Source organism: Phocoena phocoena, chromosome 20 (assembly GCF_963924675.1).
Source record: "Phocoena phocoena chromosome 20, mPhoPho1.1, whole genome shotgun sequence".
NCBI classification, from domain to species: domain Eukaryota; kingdom Metazoa; phylum Chordata; class Mammalia; order Artiodactyla; family Phocoenidae; genus Phocoena; species Phocoena phocoena.
In genome coordinates this window covers 16,732,962-16,752,518 of record NC_089238.1, presented here as the reverse complement: position 1 = coordinate 16,752,518, position 19,557 = coordinate 16,732,962, and the positions used below count along the sequence as shown (strand labels likewise).

Genomic DNA, 19,557 nt, shown 5'->3' with positions numbered 1-19,557 from the left:
CGCGTACCGCAAAAAAAAAAAAAAAAAGGAAAATGGAAAGAAAGCCTAGTTATCAATAAGTAGACCAAACTATATACAGACATCATATACATTGAAGTTTAGTATAGACTACATGTATCATTCAGTAAAACATATTTGAACTGTTGTTATGTTTGGAAGAATAGATAGTTTCAGGCAAGTGTAAACCTAGTTGTAGCTGTGTAGGAAGAATCACATTACTATTGTAGCGTAGTTCAGAAACTGCAACCAGAGGTGTTCAGACCTTGCTCTTTGCACCTATCCAGAGCCAGGGGTTCTATAGAAGCTTCCCCAGGGTGTAAGAACCTGCACACCCTCCGAGGCTTCCTTTCGAACATCTGGAGGGGAAATTGGTACCTGGGTGAGGATGAGTAGCATCCTGTCTACAAACCTGCCAGCCACTTACCTCTCCAGGCTCTGTCTTTCTGTATGCTGCACTTCAGCCCAGCTGGGTATCCTGAACAGACTTTAAGCCATCCTGCTTCAGGGCCTTTGCTGTGGTGGTCCTTTCATCTGGTGAGCCCCAGCCATCCCTTTTGTGCTTATCAAAACCTATCCTACAATCAAGGCCTACCTCCGAGTAACATTTTCTTCATAACAGCCTTCCTGATTTCTCTCAGTCTTTGCTCATCACTCCATTTCCAAATCCCCCTTAAGGTTTTGTGAGTGCTCTACTTGTCAACAGCCCTCACCTAATCTGTGTACTCTTCTAATCCTCTTATGGATTTGTGAGCTCTTTGAGGAGGAAACACAAACATGAGTCCAGGCTCTGCTTTATGTGTCAGTTGTCAGCCTGAGTTTTGGAGTGGTTAGTGGGGAATCAAACTTTTTGTTACATTATTTTTGTACTACAACTTGAGGAATTTTCTAACAGTCATCATCTCTTGTTGCACTCTCACTGTTGTACCTGCTTTTATAAGGTTTTTATATAGTTTCTTAATCATTTGGAGCCCACCTTTGTGGATAATAGCATTTCAGGAGTTAATGTTCCAGAATTACTCACTGTCTTGTAACTTTCCTAACTCTATCTTATTTTTCCCCCTTACAGGAAATGACTTAGAAGCCTTACAAATACATCTGTGCATTCTTGCTTCAGACTTTACAATTGAGGGCCAACCCAGTCTGGAAGCACCTCTTATTAATGTTATACGGAAACTGCTACCTCAGCAAACAAAAGAAAAGAAGGAGAGGACTTCTAATAAATGCCATTTTTTAAAAAAAAAAAAACTTGCTTTCAGAAAATATTAAAGGAAATTTTCCGCGTTGAGAAGACCTTTTACAGGTAGATCGCTTTGGCAGGCAGGCTCTGTCAAGATTCTGCAGAGGTCTGATCTTCCTTACTGAGGACTTAGTGTGAAGTAATTCTGTACTGCTTTTTAAATTGCTGTTGATCAGCTTGTGGGTTTTTGGGTTCTAACTTCTCTGGTATATTGAAGATACATTATATTACATTATATTACATTTTTTTAAGTTAAGTTATTTTTCTGCCATTGTAAATACAAGTATCAAAATATTCTTGCAAAGCAATTCTAGGTAAACATTTTTCTCAGCAAGCATATCTTTTTATTAAGAGAGTAGAATGCTAACATTTCTTATATAGCATTTTGGGCACACTTTTATTTTTTGTCAGAGGTCCTGCCTGCACTGAAAATATTAATTATATAAACCTGTTGTCCTTTTCACAACTACATTGGATCACATGGTCACCTGCCTCATGGAAATGCCTTTTTTAAAACTTAGATTTGCAGAACTCCACTATTTTTATACCTAGCTACAGTTTTAGGGGGGAGAAAAAGGAATCAGGACCCTGACCCTCTCACGGTCACTGGGACAGTTCCCCTTCCCGCATGTATTGCTGCAGTGCCCAGGACAGTAAAATGGACTACAAGCGGCGCTTCCTGCTTGGCGGGTCCAAGCAGAAGGTGCAGCAGCACCAGCAGTACCCAATGCCTGAGCTCGGCCGAGCACTGAGTGCTCCCCTGGCATCTACGGCCACCACCGCCCCCCTGGGCAGTCTGACTGCCGCAGGCAGCTGCCACCATGCCATGCCCCACTCCACTCCCATTGCTGACATCCAGCAGGGCATCTCCAAATACCTGGACGCCCTCAACGTCTTCTGCCGTGCCAGTACTTTCCTCACAGATCTCTTCAGCACTGTGTTCAGGAACTCTCACTATTCCAAGGCAGCCATGCAACTCAAAGATGTGCAGGAGCACGTCATGGAAGCAGCCAGTCGGCTGACTTCAGCCATAAAGCCTGAGATCGCCAAGATGCTGATGGAACTTAGTGCCGGGGCTGCAAACTTTACAGATCAGAAGGAATTCAGTCTCCAGGACATTGAGGTAGAGTATCTTCTGTGTCATACTTGGGTAGGAAAATGTATTCCAGAGGTAAGTGAGAATGTTTGTCTTAGTTTTTTCTCAAATCGCTGAAATGATGGTCTTCGTCCTCTTTCCATTGATACCCTGTCCTTGTAAAAAATTTTTGCATGCCAGGTTCTGAATTGCTTTCATTTCAAATTAAGTAGGATAGAAGATTATTAAACAAATCAGCCTATGTTTTATGTTCTTTAAATTTTCAAGTTGGAACTTAATTTCCAAATAACATACTGTTAAAGTACATAGTAGGGACTGAGAATTCTAAATACGATTATGAAGATTTCTTTGTGAATTGTCATTATATAGAACCATTGGTTTAATGTAGAAAGTTCTACACATGTTTACAGGATAAGTTATTTTTTCAGTTCTAAATTTACATCTATTTACATTTGGATGCATTTGATTCTTATTCAGTATGTTTCTTAGGGTCTTTGGTAGTCAAAATGAAATATTCTCCCTTTTTCAGGGCTCTACAGTAGAGTGTAAGATTGGAATACAAATTTCATTCAGAATAAACATGACGTTTTTCCTTCCTTCGTTTAGGAAATAATTTATTAAACTGTCATCTGTTAAATTAGCTTCACTGCTAGATGTTTAAAATTATTTTTACCTGCTCAGAGAGTTCTTCTGAGTTTGATTTTTCCATGTGTCCTTGTACGTTTTAGCAGCACATTAGAGGTTAGGTTTCTGGATGCTAGGAGGGAGAATGTTCCTTTCCCCATCCTGGGGTTGTGTTTGATTTTAGGAAATCACTAGTCTTCTGAACTAAATCTGGTGATTGTGGTAGCTGAATAAGCTAACTTATACTGTTGTGGTTTTAGGGGAAAAAAAAGTTAGGCTATTAAGTATTATGACTCATTTTTTATTGTGTTTAAAAGGCATATCGTGATTTTGAAGGCATTTCCAAGAGGAATTTAAAACTATGTTTGTTTTTATTTATTTATTTTTGGCTGCATTGGGTCTTCATTGCTGCGCGCGGGCTTTCTCTGGTTGCGGTGAGCGGGAGCTACTCTTCGTTGCGGTGCTCAGGCTTCTCGTTGTGGTGGCTTCTCTTGTTGTGGAGCACGGGCTCTAGGCGCGCGGGCTCAGTAGTTGTGGCTCGCAGGCTCTAGAGTGCAGGCTCGGTAGTTGTGGCACATGGGCTTAGTTGCTCCGCGGCATGGGGGATCTTCCTCGACCAGTGCTCGAACCTGTGTCGCCTGAATTGGCAGGCGGATTCTTAACCACTGTGCCACCAGGGAAGCCCAGAAACTATTTTTGAAAAGACACAATAGTCTTGATGTAAATCAGGCATTAGGCATCATCAGACTTTTTCTGTAGAGGGCAAATAGTAAGTAAATTTTAAGCTTCGTGGACCACATGCGTCTCTTTCACATTCTTCTTTGTTTTTTTTTAAATAACCCTTTAAGAATGAGAAAACCAGTTTTACCTTGTAGACCTGTCTGTTGGACTGGATTTGACCCATGAGTTATAGTTTGCTGAATCTGCTGGTATAAATGTATAATTTCCTTCTTGGCTCATTCTGTTTTGAACCTATCCAAGTTTATTTTTATTTTCTGATTTTTTTTCTGTGATCACATCATATATTCAGAGAAATTATGATTTTGAAGTATTTTTAAAATGGCTTGTCATAGTTTAGTTTTTAAATTACACATGTAAATCATATATAAAGCGTATTTTTCAGAAACGTACTTCTCAAAAGAAATTCAAGCAGTGAAACTTAAAACTACTACTCTACTCTCCCATCCCATTCCTTTTCCCAGAGGAGACCACTGTTAACTGGTTGGTTTGTGCCATTCCAGATTCCTATGTGTATAGGCACAGATGTACAGCTTTGACTTCTCTTTGTTTTATGTGAAGAACCATGTTTAGCCCTCAGGATGCCTGGTCACTGCTGTGCAGAGATGTGGCAGGAGAGCAGTTAGGGCCTCTGCCCTCTCAGAATGTGCTGAACAGTATTAGACCCAGACTGTTTCAGTTCCCATCCTGCAATGACACAAACACCTTTAGCTTTATTTAGAATTTCAGGCAAGAATGGTTTGAAAATGAGGCCAGAGCCTATTATTTTAACCTGAACATTATTGGGCTCTTCTTCAGTCCATGCCTCCAGGTGCTGGAGGAGACAGAGCTAGGCCTCCAGGGCTGTTTGCCCTCCAACCCTGTGGGGCAAGTGCCCTTGTTCCCCAGGTCAGGACAGCTAGAGAAGGATGAACCAACCCTGAGGAGTTGGGTTTAGTAAAGCCACTGGGTGCAATAGCACCTACCTTGTCCCTTCTGCTTTCCTGGGACCAGCATGGACCATTTGAGCTGAGAAGGGGAAATATTTCTTATTGCTGTGTTTTGGAATTTTGGCTTGACTTCCCCCATTGAAATGCGATTAGGATAGCTGGAATACTACCATGTTTTTGTATATAATGGGCTAAACAGGCTCTCAGAGGCTAAACTGGAAACTAAGTACTGTTGATGTGTTTTAGAATATATGCGTGTATTCTAGGTTTCAAACTGCTGACTTATAATTAAATCCTAAAATGTGATTGTGAAATGTAGGCCTGCAAACTTAACATTTTGCTCTTTCCACAGAATAGTATTTGTTGTTTCTGGAATTTATGTACTGACGTGGTCTCTCTCTCAGGATATTCACCAACTCAGATGACATAGCTGGGCATTTGTTTTTTTTTTTTTTTCCTGTTGGTTTTTTAAAGATTTTATCAGCAAGGGCCAGAGAAGCTCTTTAGCATTCATCCTTAGGGAAAGAAGTCTGGCCTAACCTTGATGAACTTGACTGGCTAGACAAGGACCTCTGCTCAAGAGCTTAGCCCAGGACTGCGGTTGAGAAAAGCCCTGAATTCAATATTCAAACGCTTGACCATTTGAAACCTAAGACAAAGTACCAGTTCCACTGTCCCACCCCTGAAGGTAGCCAAAACATGCTTCTAATGCTCCCTTACTTGCAGCCAGGTTTCGGATATGCTCGTTGATTGACAGATCCTGGTGCCTGTGTCTAGGAACTGCAGTTGCCAACTGTGTGCTCTGGGGCAGGCAGGGTGTACATGAGTCCTGTCCTGTCTGTACTCATCAGTGACTTTGCCCCTTACCCCAGGTGATTCAACCTCATAATCTCTCTGTTAGAGAAATAAGTTTTGAGTAGAAAGTGACTCTGCTTTTTATTTTATAAAGGTGTTGTATTTATTTTTTAATTATCTACATTTTTAAATATTTATTTTATTTATTTATTTTGGCTGCGACGGGTCTTAGCTGCAGCATGCGGGATCTTTCTTTGCGGCGTGTGGGTTTCTCTCTAGTTGTGGCGTGCAGGTTTTCTCTTTCTAGTTGTGGCGTGCGGGCTCCAGGGAACGTGGGCTCTAGTTTGCAGCATGTGGCTCTCTTGTTGAGGCGCGCGAGCTCAGTAGTTGTGACACACAGGCTTAGTTGCCCCGCAGCATGTGGGATCTTAGTTCCCCAAGCAGGGATCGAACCCGTGTCCCCTGCATTGGAAGGCAGATTCTTTACCACTGGACCACCAGCAAAGCCCCAACTCTGCTTCTTATTGTCTGTATGGCCTTGAGCAAATCTTCTAACATCTCTAAGCCTCAGTCTGTCCATCTATAAAATGGAATTACCACCCACCTTCCAGAGCTCTTGTGACGATCAGAAGCGATTAGCGTGTGTGAAACACTGTACCCAGCTAGTTGTCATCATCATCACTTATTATTGCTTCCAACATGGCTTGAAAAGTGTTATTAGTCCTTCTCTGCAGTACAGAACACAATTATGTACAGAGCCAACAAAAGAGAGAAATATACAGCAGATAAGTCTCACTGGAACCCTTTTAGGTGGAAAAAGTTGCCACTCCTAGAACATTTGCTCTACTCATTTCTTTCCTGGTTCTTGAGGTGAGCACCTCCCTTTCTCTTCTGTGTTACTTTCTCTTTTGGTGTTGTAAGGTGGCAGCAGTATTACCTTGCCTGATGTAGAAACTGCCAGAACGTTTCCAGCATAAAAGCCCTAGGAGACCTCTTCTAATAGTCACTGCTCTATTTCCCTTGCACCTAGAATGGGGGTACATAGGGAAGGAAGTGGAGTGGGGAATGTCTTGGAGTCCACTTGCTGTAGCTTGGTATCTTTGAGCAAGCCAATTGATAGTTTAGGTAGGATTTTCCCCGCTTTGGATTTATAGAAAATGTATAGTTTACATTGTATATATGAACTGGGATGTTGTCTAAAATGAGAAATATGATCTTAATCAGGTGCTTCATGGGGGATTCCTTTATGTAAGTCTTGAACTGCCGGTCCAGCCAAAATGTGAACTCAGGAAAAATATGGTTTCCCATATTGAATTTGTTCATTATACAAAGCTTTGACACCCCACAACATTTTTTAGAGGTAGACCATATGGAACCTGCTGTTTCTATCTTTTCTTTTCAAGTCTAGGGGCTTCTCCGCTGGTGTGTTACTTCTAATGTTCCTGTAAAATGCCGGGCTACATGAATTGAGTGGCTATGAGTTCTCTTTGATTTTATCTACTTCAATTTTATTTGTCCTAGAAATCTGGTATCCTAACTAAGGATCATTTGCAAGTAAAACATGTAGTTCATATTAAAGAAGTATAGACAACCCCATAATTTGGTTTTCTATTTATTAGAAAGTCAAAGATGTCAACTTCTTTTTATAAACATCTATCACGTGTCTTAAATAAAATTACTTTTCAGTGCAAATGTAAATAAAAGAATCAAATTGACTTGTGGTTCATGCGTTTATTCCACAGATATTTATTGCACACTTTGTGCCAGGGACTGTTCCAGGCACAGAGGATACAGCGGTGAGCAAGACAGAAATGCCTCCCTTCATGTAGATAGATGAGGGCTGTGATCTTAGATAAGATAGTTAGAAAAGGCATCACTGAGAACATGATATGTGAGTAAAGAACTGAAGGAGATGAAGGAGTAGGCCCCAATAATAACCAGGAAAAGAGGATTCCAGGCAGAGGGGACAGCTAGTGCAAAGTTCCTGAGGCAGGAGCAAACTTGAGTGTTTGAAGAGCAGTGAGGGCCTATTGTGGCTGAAACAGCAAAACAAAGACACTAGGGGTGAGGTCAGACAGGTAAAGAGGTCATCCTCTGACGGGAAGGTAAAGGGAGGGCAACAAGATGAAGTGATGACACTTCTCCCCTTGCTTTCTTCACCCCGTGGCAGCTCTGGGGCTCCAGTTTCACCTCGAGCCCTCAGTGTTGGTACAGGGTTCCCAAGAGTTGTATAGCTGATTCACTTTGCTGTATAGTAGAAACTAACATAACATTATAAAGCAACTATACTCCAATAAAAATTAATTTAAAAAATGATAAATTGGGAACTTTGAACATGTACTGGGTCCTGGTCGATTGGGATTTGCTTCAAAACATTCCAGCAGAAAAAGGTGGAGTAGGGGAAAAGGATGAAAAAACATGGCAAAATGTTGATAGTTACTGAAGTTTTTTGATGGGTTCACAGGGGGTTGTTATATTCTGTTTTTGTGTATATTTGGACATTTTCCAAGTTTAAAAAAAGGGAGAGAGAAACTTTCGACCACATGATAGAAGTAATGTATCAGGAACACACAATAAATGATTCCATTTCATAAGTGTTTTATGCATGTGAAGTGGTCTTCTAACAGAAAGGGAAGTATTTAGGAAAACTCCTCTGTTTTCTGTCTACTCACAAAATACTGCACCTCTGGCGCTGTGGTCATAAGTTTGTTGGTGGGGGTTTTTCCCATACCAAGCAATTCTGCATCAGTTCTGACATTTTTTACCTGGAGTTAGCATCGGATTACACAGTTAAGGGCTCAGTCCCACTAGACTGCCCCCCAACCCTGCCCCCTTAGACAGCAGTTACAAGTCCAGGGTGTTACCTATGTTTCTTACCAACTGGCTACAAATCAGAGGTCCCCATGACCACCCCACAGGTTTGATTACTTTATTAGAGCAGCTCACAGAACTCAGAAAAACATTCTACTTACTAGATTATAAAAGGATGTAACTCAGCAACAGCCAGATGAAAGATATACATAAAGCAAGGTATGTGGGAAGTGGTGTGGGCTTCCATGCCCTCTCCAGGCGTGCCACCCTCCCAGCACCTCCACCTGTTCTTTAACCCAGAAGCTCTCTGAACCCCGTCCTTTGGGTTTTTTCCGAGCCTTCATTAAACAGGTGTGGTTGATTAAATCTTTGGCCATTGGTGGTAGATTCTGTCTCCAGCCTCTTCCCCTCTCCAGAGGGGTTGGTCTGAAAGTTTCAAACTTGGTTCCCCTGGCAACCAGCCCGCATCCTTAGGGGCTTTCCAAAAGTGACATAAACTCAGGTATGGTTGAAAGAGGCTTGTCATGAATAAAAGATACTTTCTCTCTCTTATCACTTAGAAAATTCCAAGGGTTTTTAGGAGCTGTGTGCCAGGAACCTTGGAAGAAGACCAAAATATATATTTGTTATAAATCACAATATCACAGAGAGTGTCATTGAGTAAGGTATAGTGATGAGAAGAAAGGCAGGTGCTTTTCAGAAAAATGAAAATAAAAGTGAATCAAGGAAGAAAATGAGAATAGAGAAAAGAAACCTCTGAAGGCAGGACTCCAGCAGCAGGTAGGAGCCAGGGAAAGAATGCTGTCCTTGTAATTTTGGTGACTGAAATGGCAATGTTGCTTTCTTTTAGGAGAATGTGATTTAACATTTCATAGTTACTAAAAAGTCTTGAGTGAATGTAAGGAAAAATGAGGTTTGATGGGCAAATTAGAATGAAACAGAAATAAAACAGTTCATGGAATGTAATTTAACATAGGACTACCCTTCCTGAACTACTTCCTATTCTAAATTTTTATGGTTACTAGTCAGCTTCTGAGATTTCACAGAATTGGATAATAGCCTGTTTTGGCAGCCTCCTCATCTTTACAGATCAGGAATCTGAGTGTCTGTAAAGATGACATTTGCCTGAGATCTTTCTGGGCCCAACATATACAGGGGTTGTGTCCTTTACCTCTCCACTGTTCCAGGCCAGTGCAGTCTTTGTGCCAAGGGATTTGTTTGCAGTGTCCATCCCTCCAAGAGACTTGCCTTTCTGACCTAGCTAATGCCGAGGTGTCCAGACATGGGAAAGTAAAGGAACCGCTGTGAGTCCTTGCTCACTCCCAATCCCTTCTGAGGCCCCACTAGCTCCTGGAGGAGGCCCCAGTCACCTGGCCTGCTTTCTTCTTCACCTAGCTGCTACCACCCACCCTCCAAGGTAAAATACAGATGAGCAGGCTGCAAGCTGGCAAAGATGAGTGAGGACCATCAAAAGCATTTGCAGAGACGTGGATGACCTAGAGTCTGTCATACAGAGTAAAGTAAGTCAGAAAGAGAAAAACAAATATCGTATATTAACGCATGTATGTGGAACCTAGAAAAATGGTACAGATGAACCGGTTTGCAAGGCGGAAATAGAGACAGATGTAGAAAACAAACATGGACACCAGAGGGGGAAAGCAGGGGGTGGGGGTGGGGGGATGGTGGGGGGATGAACTGGGAGATTGGGATTGACATATATACACTAATATGTATAAAATAGATAATAAGAACCTGCTGTATAAAAAATAATTAATTAGAAAAAGAGGACTTCCCTGGTGGCACAGTGGTTAAGAATCCACCTGCCAATGCAGGGGACACAGGTTTGAGCCCTGGTCTGGGAAGATCCCACATGCCGCAGAGCAGCTAAGCCCGTGCGCCCCAACTACTGAGCCTGTGCTCTAGACCCCATGAGCCACGACTACTGAGCCCACATGCCACAACTACTGAAGCCCGCGTGCCTAGAGCCCGTGCTCCACGACAAGAGAAGCCACAGCAATGAGAAGCCCACGCACCACAACAAAGAGTAGCACCCGCTCGCTGCAACTAGAGAAAGCCTGTGCGCAGCAACAAAGACCCAACACAGCCAAAAATAATAAAACAAATGAAAAAAAAAAAGAACCTTCTATATAGTTCAGGGAACTCTATCTACTCAGTACTCTGTAATGACCTATATGGGAATAGAATCTAAAAAAGAGCAGATATGTGTATATGTATAACTGATTCACTTTGCTGTACAGCAGAAACTAACACAACATTGTAAATCAACTATACTCCAATAAAAATTAATTTAAAAAAAAAGAAAAAGTGCTCTAGGCCTGGTGGGCAAGACTGATAAGTAGATTGTGACCATAGGTGTGAGCAGTGCTGTGACGCAGATGGAAAATAGCCTAAAGCCTTGCCTGTGGGCTCAGTGTCCCCCCCACCCAGCTCACCGTGAGGGGACCTAGCCCCCACACTAGAACCACCTGCCTAACCTGTGAGAGAACCTGGTAGGCCCTGGTAAGAGTTTAAATTTTATACGGAGTGAGTGAGATAGGATTTTTTTCGGGGGGATCTTTTTTAAATTTATTTTTGTCTGCATTGAGTCTTTGTTGCTGCACGTGGGCTTCCTCTACTTACGGCGAGCGGGGGCTACTCTTGGTTGTGGTGCGCGGGCTTGTCATTGCAGTGGCTTCTGTTGTTGTGGAGCACGGGCTCTAGATGCGCGGGCTTCAGTAGTTGCGGTGTGTGGGCTCAGTAGTTGTGGCACGCAGGCTCTAGAGCGCAGGCTTCGTAGTTGTGGCAGATAGGCTTAGTTGCTTCACGGCCTGTGGGGTCTTCCCAGACCATGGCTCAAACCCGTGTCCCCTGCATTGGCAGGCGGATTCTTAACCACTGCGCTACCAGGGAAGTCCTAAAGGGGGATTTTGACTGATATGATTTGTTATGTATTTTTTAAAAAAATACAATGGCTACAAGTGACAGAAACCAAACTCAAAACAGCTTAGACAGCAATAAAAGCAAAAAGAAGCTGGTAGTTACATAGTACTTATGCTATGCGCTCTTCTGAGAGTGTACACATTAACTCACTGAATTCTGTTAATAACCTTGTAAGTTAGGTACTATTCATATTCCCATTTTATTGACGAAGAAACAGGTGTGGAGAGGTTAAACAGCTTATCAAGAAGCCTCATGGCAGATCCAGACTTTAGACCGAGGCAGTCTGACTCTATAATGGAGTACCAGTTCTTGGCTGTACTGCCTCTCAACAAAACAATGTATTGACTCCATGAAACCGAAGAAAGTTAGCTCTTTGGGCATGGCTGGATCCAGGGGCTCACACAGTGCTGAACAGACTCAGACTGTGTCCATGCCAGAGTTGCCAACAGCTCAGCAGAAAGAGCACCTCTGCTTTCCCCCAGGTTCTGACAAAAGTTCTAGAACTGAGTCTGGTTGGCTTGGCTTGGGTCACTTGCCTGTCCTTGGATCTTGTGGCCAGAAAGGTTAAACTAACGCACCGACTGGTCAGGCCTGACTTGCGTGCCCACTCCTGGGGCTGGGGTACCACCAGACTGAGAGTGCAGGGGGAGTGGTTCCCTGAGGGCTGCTTCCAAAGCCACGGGACTAGATGTTGGGGAGGCCACACTGCAGATGCCAGCTGGTGCGTGTCAAAGGATGTGATGGGGAACATATTTATGATCCTGGATACACCTGTTAAATTGTTTTTAGGATCTTAGCAGTTTATTATGTCTTCTATGAGGCCTTTTGTTATGTCTCTTAGTAAAGTTGCATAATTTCCTTTCTAGTGGCTATGTATATTCTTACCATTCTTACGTAATCTTTATTTTAGTTGCTATCATGAATGAAATTATATTTAAAAGTTTTTTCTATAACATAGACGCACCACTGATTTTTATATTTTTGTCTTGTCTCCTGCTATGCGACTGGATTCAATAATTCTAATGTTTCAGTGGTTTATTTTTGTATATGTGGTCATGTCATCTACATGTATCTCCTCCCTTCCAGTAGTTATATATCTTATTGTGTTGACCATAGGTTTTATTTTTAATTTTAATTTTTAAAAAATTTTTTGGCTGCACCTTGCAGGACCTTCCCCAACCAGGGATTGAACCTGGGCCATGGCAGTGAAAGATCAGAATCCTAACCACTAGGCCACCAGGGAACTCCCTGATCATAGATTTTAATGTATAAAACAATCAGTGTTAAGAATGAGCATCTTGGGCTTCCCTGGTGGCGCAGTGGTTGGGAGTCCGCCTGCCGATTCAGGGGACACAGGTTCGTGCCCCGGTCCGGGAAGATCCCACATGCCGCGGGGCGGCTGGGCCCGTGAGCCATGGCTGCTGAGCCTGCGCGTCCGGAGCCTGTGCTCCGTAACGGGAGAGGCCACAACAGTAAGAGGCCCGCGTACCGCAAAAAAAAAAAGAATGAGCATCTTTGTTTTGGTCCCCATTTTAATGGGAACACTTTGGATGTATTACTGTTGATTATTAATTTTAACAAATTAGTTTTTCTTATGTTTGATGAATGCTTAGGTAAAAAATTCAAACACTTCTGAATGGCATAAGTCCCTTCTCCAAAGGTAATGCTTCTCTCTTCCAACTCCATCCCAGTTCCAGACAGAACCACTATTAATTGTTTTATGTATCTGTGCAGATAGCAGCAGACATGCATATGCAAACATATCCAGAAAATACATCTTTTTACTCCATTATATATACCCTTTATTGCCTCAACAGCATACCCGTTAATTATTATATTGGTTCTCGCTTTGACAGAATAAGCATACAGTTCCAAGGCATAACAAATGTTATACCTGATTCTTCATTCAATGGATGAGTGTGTCACTTGCAGGAAAGCCTTGCGTGGTTTATGGACTTTCTCTCTCCAGAAGAGTCGTGATCTCCCCCATACCTGTTGGTGATATCACCCTCAAAGTAAGCTCAAGGTTGCAGCTGGTGTCTGTGGGCAGGCTGCAGAAGAGCTGTCCAGGGAAAGAAATCAGGAAGTGTTTGGGGGGGGGTGGAGAATGAGTTGTCATTTGCGCATAAATGCTGGCATCATGATGTCCTGCCCTCAGCTCTGCAGTCACCATGCTGCTCTTGGCCTAGTTTGGTGCTTTCATGTGGAGAGTAGCAACTGCTTTCTTTTCTTCTTTCAACAAATATGTGTAGAAGGATTGTCTACTGTGTGCCAGGCAATGAGAATGCAACAGAGAGCAAAACAAAGACCCTATCCACATCCAACTCAACTCCTAGGTAGGGAAACAGAGAAAAAATAAATGGCACATACAAACATAATGTCAGGTAGTGAGAGGTGCTATGAAGAGAAATAAAAGAATGATGAAGAAAGAGAGGTAGAAGAAAGGCCTCTCTGAGGATGGGACATTTGAGCAATGCCTGTCAGAGCGATAGTTGTACAATTCCAGGGGGAAGGATGCTCCAGGTAGGGTAGTGGTTCATTTGCAAATGGGGTCAGGGTGGGCTCTCCCTCAGAGGGCACTTGGCAATGTCTGGAAGTATCTTTGATTGTCAGAAAAATGGCATTTTTTTTTTTCATGCTAGGGCTAGAGTGAGAGGAATCTTACTCATTTAGAAGAACTCGAGTGTTACACCAGAGGACCCGCAGTGGTTTGAAGGAGGAGGTACGCTGGAGTAAAAGATACTGGACTTGGATGTTAGGGAATCAGAAATTCCGTGACTATGTATTTAGGGGACAATTTTTGTCATCTTTTAGGATCTCAGTTTCTCTTTCTGCCTCTGACCAATGTCCCATCTCCCCTACCCCGCACATAAACACCCATGGCCAGATGGTGTTTCTGCATGAAGTATAGAACATTAGGTGACCAGACTCAGACCCCAGATCATGAAAGGCAGAAGTTTGCAGGAGCACAAAGCTCTTAGATTTCTGATTTTTACTTCAAATTGATTTGGAGAAGGTAGAGTCTTGATGTATCTCTTCCTTGTAGCCCTTCAGGTTATGTTTTAGTCCTGCAGCAAAACAGATGCCTGGATACTCAAAAGTTCCTGTCGACTGCCACGTTTGAGCTCTGTTGCAGCTCTTTTGCAGCTCAAAAGTCACCCTAGGAGGAAGAGATTTCTCTACTGTTTTTTAACTTTAATTTTTTGTCTGTTTGTTTACCAGTAAGGATTTGACATTTTATTCAAAACAGTATGATCTGAGGGGTTGTCGTGGCTGCATCTCCCAACCAGTGCTGCTGGAATCTAGTGAGTAGAGAGCAGGGATGCTGCTAACAACATCCTACGCTGCAAAGGACAGCCCTCCACAGCAGAGAATTCTCTGGCCCCCAATGTCAGTAGTCATGATGTTGAGAAACCCTGAGGTAGTGGGAACTGGCTGGTGCAAAAACTTGAGACCGGAGCTGTGCTCACAGTTTTTGAGGAATAGCAAGAAGGTCGGTGTGGCAAGAGTAGAGAGAGGTGGGATAGGAAATAATAAGTTCAGAGACTAGTCAGGGGCCAGATCATGTAAGGTATTGTAGGACAGATGAGGAGTTTGGATTTTCTTCTGATTGTAATGGAAAGCCATTGGAAGACTTTGAGCAGGGGAGTGAAATAATCTGAGTTTTGTTTTATAAGACTTCTTGTGTGGAAAGTAGCCTCTAGGGGAGAGAGGACACTGCTAGTTGCCTCCCAACATCTAGTGTCACCTTCTTCCTTAATAACAAAACTCTGGGGAATTCCCTGGCTGTCCAGTGGTTAGGACTCGGTGCTTTCACTGCCGGGGCCCTGGGTTCAGTCCCTGGTCGAGGAACTAAGATCGCACAAGCTGCCATGGCGCAGCCAGAAAACAAAAACAACAAAAACTCTGGAGGGTTTTTTGTTTGTTTGTTTTTGTTTTTTCAGGAATATTATGCATGGAAAAGGGACTATACTTCCCAGCTTCCCTTACAGCTAGGAGTGGTCACTTGAATTAAGTTTTGGTTCATGAAGATGTAACTAGAGGTCTTGGATGAGACTGCTGGGAAGTTTCCTTAGAGGGAAAAAGGCTGCTACCTTCTTCCCCACCCCCACCCCCATTTTTTACTATCTAGAATGCAGGCAGAATGGCTGAAGGTCATTTAACCATTTAGAACTATGAGGTAGTTCCAGTATGTAAGCCTTGTGTGAGGATGAAGAGCAGAAAGATGGGAACTGGGCTCCTTGTGATACCCAGGAGCCTCCATCCCAGCTCTGGACTGCCTAACCCTAGATTTATTTTTACCTTAGAAAGAAGTAAACGTTGCTCTTATTTAAAACACTGCATTTGTTGTTGTCTTCGTTGTTATGTGTAGATAAAACTAATCCTAATTGAAAGGAAGCAGGAAGGTCAGTTAAGAGGGTGTTATAGTAATCCAAGCAAGAGATGATTGTAGCTTGGAATAGAATGGTAGCAGAGGGGGTGACTAGAAGCACTTGTACTTTTTTGTGTGTGTGGTAAATTATACATAACATAAATTTTGCCACCTTAACTATTTATTTTTTTTTTACCTTAACTATTTTTAAGTGTACAGTTCAGTGGCATTAAGTACATTCTTATTTTTTGCAACCATCAACCACTAGCCATCTACAGAACTTTTTTATCTTCCCAAACTGAAACTCTGTACCTATTGAACAATAACAACCATTCCTCTTGTGTCTACCATAGACTTAGTTCCCCTCACTGGCCTTTCACTTTTTCATGTCCTGGATGATAGTTTATAATTATCCTGTTAGTTACTAAGATTGATAGCAATGTAGCTGAAATATACAACTTCCTGGGAATTCCCTGGCAGTCCAGTTGTTAGGACTCTGTGCTTCCACTGAAGGGGCACAGGTTTAGATCCCTGTACGGGGAACTAAGATCTTGCAAGCTGAGCAGTGCAGTGATAAATAAATAAATAAATAAATAAATAAATAAATAAATAAATAAATAAATAACTTCCTATGTGTGTTGCATGTAATAAATTTTTGATATATTTTATTTTGGAAAGCAGGCTATAAAATAACATACAACATGATCTAGTTTTACAAAAAAAATCTATAGGTGCAAATGTAGGCTGTATCAGAAACATGTAATCAGTGGTTATGTCTATTTAGTAATATTTGATACTGTTTATTTCTTTATTTAGCTGATCTTTTCCCCGTAATTTATTTGCAATGAATATGTATTACTGGTGTAAAAGGTTTTGTGCACCACAGTGTTTGGCCCATGAAGTAGGAGTTCAGAAACTGTGTCTGTTGATATTTTTACCAGCATTAAAGCAGCATGTCCAGGGGCAGAATGTAATCTTGTCTGAATGATTAACATTTGGTGATGGCTCATCTACCCTTGGGGATGTGTTAGCTTTCTCTCCTCACTAGTTCTTTCTTCTGTACATAGCATGGCAGCTTCTTTGTGCTCTAGGTTAATACTGACTGCAAAGAGATTATTGTTTTGTTACTTGCTTTTTTTTTTTTTTTTAATATTTAAGCGCTCACTGTTCATCAGTTTTTAGGTCAGACTGTACATGTTAGTTTCAGTAAGCTTGTTTTTTACATTTTTATGCCATAATTTAATCTCCATAAGGTACTTTCCATAGTCCAGGCATGGTCTACTGCATTCTGTATTTCTCTGGAGGCACATTTAGGTCTTTGTATCACATTCTGGTCTGTTAGTTAGGTCATTATGTAATAACTCTGGAATTATCATAAGAATAAAAGACTGGGAACACGTGGAACCAACGGTAATGTTTAAGGTACAAGTAAGTTTTGAAGAGAGAGAAATGACTGAATGAGTTTGGAATTTCTAGTAAAAGCAGCCAGTCCGGATCAACTTCATTTCATTCATTCTTGACTTTTAAACTGATCAGAAGTAAATGCTAGAACCCCTGGAAATGTTTGACAGTATGTGGTATATGTGACACTTTTACTTGTTCTTCACTCTGCAGGGATGTGAGAAAGACGAATTGTTCAGTGAGATTGAGCAAAAAATGAACTTAGACATTGTGTATATTGATATGAAAATCACAAGGTGTGTGGCAGGTGGGGTGGAGTTGGGCACTTCGTGATTTCAGCACGTGCAGATATAGTAGGGGCTAAGTCAGGCCCTGGCCCTAGAAGAGGAGTAACTAAAATTGTGAAAAAAAAATTGTGAAAATATTCTAGGAAGGTAGAGTTGACTATGCTGGTGTAGAAAGAGTGGTCTTTTAGGCTTCAAAATAGGATGACCTTAAACTAAAGTTGGTTTTAATTAATAAAATATAAAAATCACCAAAAAGAAAAGGTTTCCTGGTTATATTCATGAACATAACCCCCTTAGCAGCACACGTGGTACGTTTATAGGGCAATGAGAAAGTGAACGAGTACCCTTTTCCTCTGCCATCAGGGATTCCCAGAAAACAAGGTTTCATTTCAGTAGATCCTCAATGGCTGTTTATAGTAATCCAGAATGCTCCATGGATATTTGGAGGCAGAAGTGGCAAGGTCGCTTATTGTCTATATTCAGAAATTGGGCCTTTATGAGGAATTTAAGTCACACCAAAATGTTTCTCTTAATGCAAGTCTGATAACAGCCTCTTATTGCCCCAGATTCCATCAACTTGGGATGCCTTGGGATGAATGGATATTTTTTTTTACTAATGCAAACGTCAAGGGTAAGATTAAATCTGATTGCTTTCTTCATAATTATTGAATGGGACTGATGTGCTGAAGGCCTGAACAGATGTTTTGGGGTTTGCGATTCCTCTAGAGGTAAGAGAAGCTGCTTCTTTTCCCAAGCCCTGTGTGTCCTCTCCCAGTTTATCATTGCTGTTTGCAGCCAGTCTTAGCAGTCTGCTGTGCAGATCATGAGCTTTGAGACTCATACCACACTGAAGTGCCACAGGCTACCCCACTTTTTACTCTTGTCGCAGTACCTTTCCCACAGTTAGAGAAGACTGAGCCATGCCTCTCAGTCTCCGTTTCCAGCCCAGGGAACTGAGCTGACACTAGGGCCTGACACTGTATGGGAGACATCAGGGTTCCTGCACAGGGTTCCTCTCCCCTTCTTGGTATCCTTAGTCACTGTCGTGACTACATCCTGGATCTTGTCATATGAAGATAGCATAGCCTGATGGTTAGAACACAGTTTTTGGAGTCAGACAGACTTGACATCAGATCTGTACTGCACCACTTATTACCTGCTTGACACTGGAGCAAGTTTCTTTCTTTCTCTAAGCCTCGGTGTTGTCATCTATAAAATGGATCAATTGCTATCACCCCCCCGAGTCACTTCACTGCACGTCAAGTGCTTGGTATGGGTTAAGCACTCAGTAAATAATAGCTGGAAGTTCCAGGTTGATAGACGTGGAACTCTATAGCTCCACTGACAGTTTAAACTCACTGACATTTAAAATGTCTCTCTCTTTGACCACTCCACTCATTTGTCCACTAGCTTGCCACATCTGTTCTGCAGCTTCACTGGATCCTGCAGTCCAGGAAACGTTCTCCCTGTGAAAGAGAAAGTAGCTGTCCTCAGCCCTTGGGTCACATGCTTCCAAATTCATAACTTTAGAGTCTCTATTTCTTTCCAGGTTTCTCAGGAAGACCCCAAGGACTGGCTCATCCCTGTGATGGAGAGGATGGAGTCTGTTACAGGAGGGAAGCTGGGCTAAGACAGGAGATATTGTAGAGAAAAGGGGGGCAGAGGCAGGCTGGAGATTGAGCTTTGTCCTCTATCTGGAAAAGGTGGTGTTTATACACCTGTTAGTTTAGGTAAACTTGTAGAATAGATATTTTTTATATAGCTTTTCCAGGGACTTCCCTGTTGGTCCAGTGGTTAAGACTCCATGCATCCACTGCAGGGGGCACGGGTTCGATCCCTAGTTGGGGAACTAAGATCATGTATGCCGCGCATGGCACAGCCAAAAAATAAATAAAAAAACTTTTCCAAGGTCCAGGGTGTAACCATTGGTTTGATTGGCTTTTAATGAATTGTTTAAAACACAAATATTTTGTCACAACCCAAATGTGTGCTACATACCTCATGGGTGGGGGAGGGAAATGCTGAGCTCTTGTTCACATCATTTCTTCTATACACGGAAGAAATGTAGATTGAATGACTCATCCAAGGTCAAGCATGTAATAAGTGGTGGAGACAATATTCTGAATGTCTGCCTTTTAAAACTGTCCACCATCTCTCCCCCCATTTACTCCTGCAACAGAAGCATCCTCCTTCCAGCATTCTACCCCTAACAACAAGAGGACCCTCCCCAACCCCCAGCCTAGCATCGACCAGCATTATCAGAGAATGTCCTGTTCTGGGCCCAGGACACTGCATCAGGCCTTCAGAGGCCTTTCTCAGAATTTTCC

At 42.3% G+C, this 19,557-nt stretch overlaps 1 protein-coding gene across 1 annotated transcript in view; it reads left to right on the top strand.

The window, feature by feature from the left end:
• Positions 1 to 1,865: 1,865 nt before the first annotated feature.
• The window catches only part of GARRE1 (granule associated Rac and RHOG effector 1), a 47,724-nt gene continuing 30,032 nt past the window's right edge, over positions 1,866 to 19,557 (top strand). The window contains exon 1 of the mRNA XM_065899237.1: positions 1,866 to 2,360. Coding sequence (XP_065755309.1) covers positions 1,866 to 2,360 — 495 coding nt within the window. The remainder of the gene's footprint in view (positions 2,361 to 19,557) is intronic.